Source organism: Salvelinus sp. IW2-2015, unplaced genomic scaffold, assembly GCF_002910315.2.
Source record: "Salvelinus sp. IW2-2015 unplaced genomic scaffold, ASM291031v2 Un_scaffold2024, whole genome shotgun sequence".
Classification (NCBI taxonomy): domain Eukaryota; kingdom Metazoa; phylum Chordata; class Actinopteri; order Salmoniformes; family Salmonidae; genus Salvelinus; species Salvelinus sp. IW2-2015.
In genome coordinates, this window is record NW_019943371.1 from 174,456 (window position 1) to 182,807 (window position 8,352).

The 8,352-nt window shown below is 42.3% G+C and overlaps 1 protein-coding gene across 2 annotated transcripts; it reads left to right on the plus strand.

The window, feature by feature from the left end:
• The first annotated feature begins 608 nt into the window (after positions 1-608).
• LOC112072753 (transmembrane protein 100) lies at positions 609-7,730 on the plus strand. 2 transcript variants are annotated; one of them, XM_024140140.2, is made up of 3 exons: positions 612-1,109; positions 1,432-1,512; positions 6,707-7,730. In XM_024140140.2, the coding sequence occupies exon 3, from the start codon at positions 6,744-6,746 to the stop codon at positions 7,227-7,229; it is 486 nt and encodes a 161-aa protein (XP_023995908.1). In that variant the 5' UTR covers positions 612-1,109; positions 1,432-1,512; positions 6,707-6,743; the 3' UTR covers positions 7,230-7,730. The 2 variants fall into 2 exon arrangements, with proteins under 2 accessions (XP_023995909.1, XP_023995908.1); XM_024140141.2 differs by lacking the exon at positions 1,432-1,512 and having other exon boundaries at positions 609-1,109.
• The last annotated feature ends 622 nt before the right edge of the window (positions 7,731-8,352 follow it).

Below are 8,352 nucleotides of genomic sequence, written 5' to 3' on the forward strand. Positions count from 1 at the left end.
AGAACCAGACCCCGAAACAAGGGGTTAAAATACTACCAAGACATTACTTAAAGAACAAGACCCCGAAACAAGGGGTTAAAATAATACCAAGCCATTACTTAAAGAACAAGACCCCGAAACAAGGGGTTAAAATAATACCAAGCCATTACTTAAACATACACAGACACAGCCACAGACACAGACACAAACACACACACACACAGACACACAGACACACACACACACACACAGAACCATTACATGCTAGGGTTACCAGCCATTATACAAACATAGTGTAAAGGCGATACCTTAGTTTGCATATAAAGCATAGGCAGTGCCATGGGTGAGTCTTGATACATTGAAACACAAGTAGAAAGGAACAACATAGATGAGACAACAGATAATATCATAACAGTAGACATTATTAAATTGTTCTTGTTTTGTGATATACGCAACTGGTAAAACAATGAAGAAGAACGCACTTGTTGTTTAAATACATAATTAGATGTGATGCTATGGGTCATTAACACATTGAAATTGCGTTTGCTGTATATTTTGAAATCAATAATAATAGACTTAGCAGTCTTATCAGTTCAACTGTGTCCCTGTCTTCCCGAGTGGGAAGGGTTAAAAGTTTCCTTGCTCGTTTACTAGGTGAGGGGGAGAGGAGAGTCGTGTCTCACAGCCACTCCCCTCTTTAGCTATTGATATCCRCCCGCATGATTCTCCAAGACGTTGTAGACCAGATCATGGAAAAGAGACACAGCTTTCTAGACATGACTGCGCTCGTTTAGAACATCCGCTGCCCGCACGGTACATGGACACCCACCGTATAGAGAGATTAGAAGTGAGTGAAATAAACGGTGCTAGGCTATATAATATATCTAATTCTGGGAAAACCTCTGCGCATATAACACATTTCCATGCGCTCGTGTGATAGGTAAACAGGAGAGTCGTATATTATATCTGTATTTGGAGAAAAAAACGAACTAATAATGGTCAAAAAACGGACGGATGACATGACAGACAACTTCAAGAACGAGATGAGAGTGAACAGGCTGACGGTTGCATTCCGTTACTCCAAAGACGCACTCGAGAACGTCAGAGAATGAAAAGAGCTCCAGAATACAGTAAGTTTAACAGATTTATTTTACTTTAATGGTGACATTCACAGTTATTACTTGCATTGAATATCATATCCCTGAAACTACCATATGTGCATGGGTTATGTGTAAAATATGGAAACAMTCGGCATCTAAATGTTGATAAAGAGATTCATTTTTATCGACCCCCCCCAAAACAATCTCCATAACGCGCGTGCTCGAGCAAGAGCCTAGACTTCGATATATTGCATCGCATCCCAGTGGACATCGACAGAGAAGTTAAGTGTTGATGACATATGCTACATCATAGATTTTTAATGGCCTCTAACATCTTCCATTTCATCATTAGAGCAGACTGTTCATGACATTGACCGGCTCTGGTTTCACGGAGGTCTCCTAACGTTGCCCGCCGTTCTCCGGGGAATTTGAGGTATGTTGCACATTGTAAAGGCCTCAAGTTCAACTGCCAACGATGCATCCGGTGGAAATATTACTGCCAGGGCATAGGCTATGCATAGGCACAGAGACAGGCCAGAACCTGGCCATTCTGCCGCCCTAGGCGAGACAAAAAAAAAAAACGCCCTCCTATACCTAGAATAGTCCCAGTAAGCAAAATGACGTTGAAAAGACATCTAAAACACATATTTTTCCAGACATTGAAGTTATGTTCATTTTAGGATCTGAATGAAAGGTGAAAATACGTATTTTCCGGTAGTTAAAATACATTCCGTTATAAGGTTCATTTTCAGTTCTGAATTAAAGTTGAAAACACATCTTGAGTAGAGGTCATTAGAGTAAAGTAGTGTACAATACAGTYCATTATACTCTAATACTCTACTGTGCTGTACTATTGTACTGTACTGAACTATACTTAACTTCTATTTACTGTACTGTTTAAGTTWAATTTATTTGCACCAAAGAAAACAAGTGATAAYACAAAAATACATATKATTTTTTTTGTTGCTGTAGTATAGAGTTAGGAAGCAAGCCTGATGAACCAAACCACTAATCTTTCTGATGATACCAACTGATTTCATCACTTTGCTGCAGACAAATTGAATAGGATCTTTCCAGGATAACTTTTCATCAATTAGAAAACAAAGGAATCTAGTGGATGTGACCACCAATTGAGATTCTGGCTCTTTTTTTACAATATTTCTTATTCTTACTAGTGAAAATAATGATTMWWTWTTTWTTTATTTTTTTACATTTAAAGATAATTTGTTTATCTGGAACCATTCAGAAAATTCAGAGTTGGCTTCATTAATTAGTGAATCAATCAATTGGTATCATCAGCAAAGAAAATGATTAGGAATAACTAAGGTCCAATTATCCAACCCTGTGGAACCCTGTAGGACGCCACAGAATATCTTGGCCCTTGCAGATGCACATATGTTTGCATAYAAAAATTGTTCTCTATCATAAACATAACTATATAACCAATTATATGTATAATCATGAAAACCATAATAATGCAATCATGATCAACCGTGCCAAACTGTTTGGATAAATCTAAAAACATGCCAAGAGCGTATAGAGGGGTTTGGGTTAAACGCGGAAGACACAGTTGAATAGATTCAATTGGACAACTGACAAGGTATCCCCCTTTCACTTTTCTTTCCCTTTTATTATTGTRCAGGACTGTAAAGATTTTWTCCACAAGTTGCAAAAGAGACATATCTGTGGAGTAGTTTTTATGAAAACCATATTGGTGAGCAAWRCAAATCAAATTCCATTTTATTTGTCACATGCGCCGAATACAACAGMTTTAGACCTGTGAAATGCATACTCACAAGCCCTTCCCCAACAATGCAGATTTAAGAAAAAATACCTTAAAAAAGAAATAAAGTAACGAATAATTAAAGAGCAGCAGTAAAATAACAATAACGAGGCTATATACAGGGGGTACCGGTACAGAGTCAATGTGCGGGGGCACAGGTTAGTCGAGGTAAATGAGGTGATATATACATGTGGGTAGAGTTATTAAAGTGACTTATGCATAGATAATAACAGCGTAAAAGAGGGAGGGAAAAGGCAATGCAAGTAGTCTGGGTTTTTACTTTGACCTGTTCTGTTTGTAGGATATGACATGTACTGTTTGTTAACATGACATATTCATATCGAAGGCCATTTTGTATTTGATTGGGAGCCATTTAGATTAGGCTATTTGATCAGAGAAACGTGCATGATGTAGAACGTGTCTGTCTCATGACATTGTCATACATTTTATCTCCGCTCCAGCCTGCAGGCTGCAGAAAAGGCCATATGCTCGTTATGTTCGATTATTTMTTGATGGAACATTGGTGGAGCGTCACAGCGGWGCGTCTCTCCAACAGCACRCTGGAGAGGCGCTCTCAGCATGCACAAGCTAAATATTTCACACCCCTGCTTTTGACAGAGTGGGCACGGCTTATCACAGGGTGGCATCAACGCTCGCCTAAATAGCCCATATGCTACTGGGTGAGAGAAATTGTCATTCTTTTTGGGCATACAGTGCATTCGAAAAGTATTCAGACCCCTTGGCTTTTTCCACATTTTGTTACGTTACAGCCTTATTCTAATATTGATTAAATTGTTATTTTTCCTTATCTATCTACATATAATACCAATAATGACAAAGCAAAAACAGTTTTTTTGAAATTTGTGTACATTTATATAAAAATATAAAAAAAATAATACATTTATATAAGTATTCAGGCCCTTCYCTCATTATTTTGTTGAAGCACCTTTGGCAGCAATTACAGCCTTGAGTGTTCCTGGGTATGACGGCACAAGCTTGACACACCTGTTTTTGGGGAGTTTCTCCCATTCTCAAGCTTTGTCAGGTTGGATGGGGAGCGTCGCTGCACAGCTATTTTCAGGTCTCTCCAGAGATGTTCGATCGGGTTCAATTCCGGGCTCTGGCTGGGCCACTCAAGGACATTCAGAGACTTGTCCCGAAGCCACTCCTGCATTGTTTTGGCTGTGTGCTTAGGGTCGTTGTCCMGTTGGAAGGTGAACCTTTGCCCCAGTCTGAGGTCCTGAGCGCTCTTTAGCAGGTTTTCATCAAGGATCTCTCTGTAATTTGTTCCGTTTATCTTCCCCTCGATCCTGACTAGTCTTCCAGTCCCTGCCGCTGAAAAACATCCCCACAGCATGATGCTGCCACGACCATGCTTCACCGTAGGGACGGTGCCAGGTTTCCTCCAGACGTGACACTTGGCATTCAGGCCAAAGAGTTCAATCTTGGTTTAATCAGACCAGAGAATCTTGTTTCTCATGGTCTGAGAGTCCATTAGGTGCCTTTTGGCAAACTCCATGCAGGCTGTCATGTGCCATTTACTGAGGAGCGGCTTCCGTCTGGCCACTCTACCACAAAGGCCTGATTGGTGGAGTGCTGCAGAGATGGTTGTCCTTCTGGAAGGTTCTCCCATCTCCACAGAGGAACTTTGGGTTCTTGGTCACCTCCCTGACCAAGGCCCTTGTCCCCCAGTTGCTCAGTTTGGCCGGGCAGACAGCTCTAGTAAGAGTCTTAGTGGTTCTAAACTTCTTCCATTTAAGAATGATGGAGGCCACTGTGTTCTTGGGGACTTTCAATGCTGCATAAATTTTTTGGTAAAAAATGTTGGGCCCCAGATCAAATCACATTATATTGGTCACAAACACATGGTTAGCAGATGTTATTGCGAGTGTAGCGAAATGCTTGTGCAACTAGTTCCGACAGTGTAGCAATATCTAACAATGAATCTAACAATTCCACAACAACTACCTAATACACATAAATCTAAGTAAAGGAATGGAATAAGAATATATACATTTATTAAAGTGGCCAAGGATTTCAAGTCTGTGTGTAGGCAGCAGCCTCTCTGTGTTAGTGATGGCTGTTTAACAGTCTGATGGCCTTGAGATAGAATATATTTTTCAGTCTCTCGATCCCAGCTTTGATGCTCCTGTACTGACRTCGCCTCCTGGATGGTAGCGGGGTGAACTGGCAGTGGCTCGGGTGGTTGTTGTCCTGGAGGGCAGGTAGTTTGCCCCCGGTGATGCGTTGTGCAGACCGCACCACCCTCTGGAAAGCCCTACGGTTGTGGGCGGTGCATTTACCGTATCAGGCGGTGATACAGCCCGATAGGATGCTCTCAATTGTGCATCTGTAAAAGTTTTTGAGGGTTTTAGGTGACAAGCCAAATTTCTTCAGCTTCCTGAGGTTGAAGAGGCGATGTCGCTGTTGCGCCTTCWTCACCACACTGTCTGTGTGGGTGGACCATTTCAGTTTGTCCGGGATGTGTACGCCYAGGAACTTAAAACATTCCACCTTCTCCACTACTGTCCCGTTGATGTGGATAGGAGGTAGCACCCTCTGCTGTTTCCTGAAGTCCTCGATCATCTCCTTTGTTTTGTTGACGTTGAGTGAGAGATTGTTTTCCTGACACCACACTCCGAATGCCCTCACCTCCTCCCTGTAGGCTGTCTCGTCGTTGTTGGTAATCAAGCCTACTACTGTTGTGTCATCTGCAAACTTGATGATTGAGTTGGAGGTGTGAATGGCCACGCAGTCATGGGTGAACAGGTAGTACAGGGGCGGGCTAAGGATCAGCGAAGTGGAGATATTGTTTCCTACTTTCACCACCTGAGGGTGGCCCGTCAGGAAGTCCAGGAACCAATTGCACAGGGTGGGGTTGAGACCCAGGGCCTCAAGCTTAAAGATGAGCTTGGAGGGTACTATGGTGTTGAATGCTGAGCTGTAGTCATTGAACAGCATTCRTACATAGGTATTCATCTTGTCCAGAAGGGATAGGGCAGTGTGCAGTGGGATGGCGATTGCATTATCTGTGGACCTGTTGGGGCGGTACGCAAATTGAAGTGGGTCTAGGTTGTCAGGTAAGGTAGAGGTGATATGATCCTTGACTAGTCTCTCAAAGCACTTCATGATGACAGAAGCGAGTGCTACGGCATCTGTGCCTCGACACAATCCTGTCTCGGAGCTCTATGGACAACTCCTTCSACCTCATGGCTTGGTTTTTGCTCTGACATGAGCTGTCAACTGTCGGACGTTATATAGACATGTGTGTGTCGTTCCAAAAAATGTCCAATCAATTGAATTCCAATCAAGTTATCATCTCAAGGATGATCAATGGAAACAGGATGCATCTGAGCTTAATTTTGAGTCTCATAGCAAAGGGTCTGAATACTTAAGTTATTAATAAGATATTATTATTATTTGTTATTTTTTGCAAAAATGTATAAAAACCTGTTTTTGCTTTGTCATTATAGGGTATCGTGTGTAGATTAATGAGGAGAATATATTTTTTGTAATCGATTTTAGAATAAGTCTGTAACGTAACAAAATGTGGAAAAAGGGAAGGGTTTTGAATACTTTCCGAATGCACTGTAATTATGTGAGGTTTTATGTATTGTTGGAAGTGCGTCTTAGTCAATTTAGCTTGGAAAATGCCGCCCTTGTCAATCTGCCACTATAGGCGGCCACTATAGGCGGCCTTCAATTCATTTCAATGTGCACAGGCTTCAATTCAGTAAATTGTGCTCTGTTCACATCCTTTATAGTTGTCCTATTTCATAAAGTGTAATCTGGGTTCTCTGTTTTGTTTTCAATATGACTAAAATGTATTTTTCTCTCTCTGTAGGCCACACAGATTGACAGGTTGACCACTGAAAGTTAAGATGGCCCACCTTTTCCTAGCCAGCAAAATCTCTATTCCAGATGACTCTATCAATAAAAATGCACCGAAAGTCCCCAAAAGCGCCATGAAAATGCCCACATCTACCTCTGAGAAAGTCACTACAGAGAAATCCAACAACAACAACCACAACAAGAAGGACCGTAGCGTTGTTGTGACGACCGTCCCGTTAATCAACGAGGTGCAGCTGACGGCGGCCACCGGCGGGGCAGAGATGTCGTGCTACCGGTGCACCGTGCCATTTGGCGTGGTGGTCCTTATCGCCGGTATTGTGGTAACGGCCGTGGCGTACACGTTCAACTCCCACGGCTCCACCATCTCGGTGCTGGGGCTGGTTCTGCTGTCGGCTGGGCTAGCCCTCCTGGGGTCCAGTGCTGTCTGCTGGAGGGTCCGGCTGGGGAGGAAGAAGGACCGGAGGAGGGAGAGTCAGACGGCCCTCATGGCCAACCATGGACTCTGCGTGGTCTGAGCCCTGAGGGAAGAGAGGGACTGTTAAAGTTTGAAGTTTCAACAATTTATAGTCAAGGTGCCGCTGTGGCCTGAGGGGAAGACTTGGACAGTGGAACAGTGGGACTGTTAAATGGAACAATTTGAAGTTTGAACAAAAGGTATTGAATGACAAGAGACTAGAGAGAGTTGAGGGATGTCTGAGCTGGTTGGGTATGAAGGACTCACACATTATCAAAAACAGATGCTTAGCTGAAGGACTAGAATGGGCTAGAAAGTCTAGCTGTTTTGTAGGTGAGATACTATCTGGAAGGACTATATGCCTAGAAAGCAGGAGTTGGAACTGACATTAATTTCCAAAAGTTGACCCATATTTTTTTCATTCTGTTCCGCTGTTACGACCAGCAAAATAAAGTTCTGAACTGGTTCAAACCACAAAAAGTACCGGTTTATAACGTTCCTTTCTGTTCCTTCAAATCAACAGTTGTTTACATTTAGCTCATTAAATGACTTTACCAATCAGTGTGGATAGAGCAGGCAAGCTAGTTGACAAACAAGTGGCGCAAGATGCGACTGAAATATTGCGGAGAGAGCGACAGAGGGTTGAGGAAGAGGCTTGAAGTGTTGGGCATCTTGTTATGACATGCATGATCTGAATTTAGGTCCACAGAATTATACCTATGAGGAGCGGCTTCTATGGAGGAACATTGAATGTCCTTTGAGCTAGCTAGCTAACAAGTTTGAGCTAGCTATCTAACAAGCTTGTGTATGCACCAGAATTAAAAAATACATCTTACCTTTTTGTAGTTAATAAATCCAATGTGAAACGTGATAACTAGGCCTTTAGTATCCTTAACTAGCATTAAAAAAGTGATTCCATTCTTCTCTAACTGATTAAAAATCTCTCTCCCTATCTTCTGAATTCCACTGGTAACATCAGTACAGTAGCCTATGGTAACATCAGTACAGTAGCCTATGGTAACGCCAGTACAGTAGCCTATGCGTAACATCAGTACAGTAGTCTATGGGTAAGTCAGTACAGTAGCCTATGGTAAGTCAGTACAGTAGCCTATGGTAACGTCAGTACAGTAGCCTATGGTAACGTCAGTACGGTTAGCCTATGGTAACGTCAGTACGGTAGCCTA

Excerpts from the sequence above, each read along its gene's own strand:
- LOC112072753 (XM_024140141.2), top strand. The coding sequence starts at position 6,744 with ATGGCCCACCTTTTCCTAGCCAGCAAAATCTCTATTCCAGATGACTCT.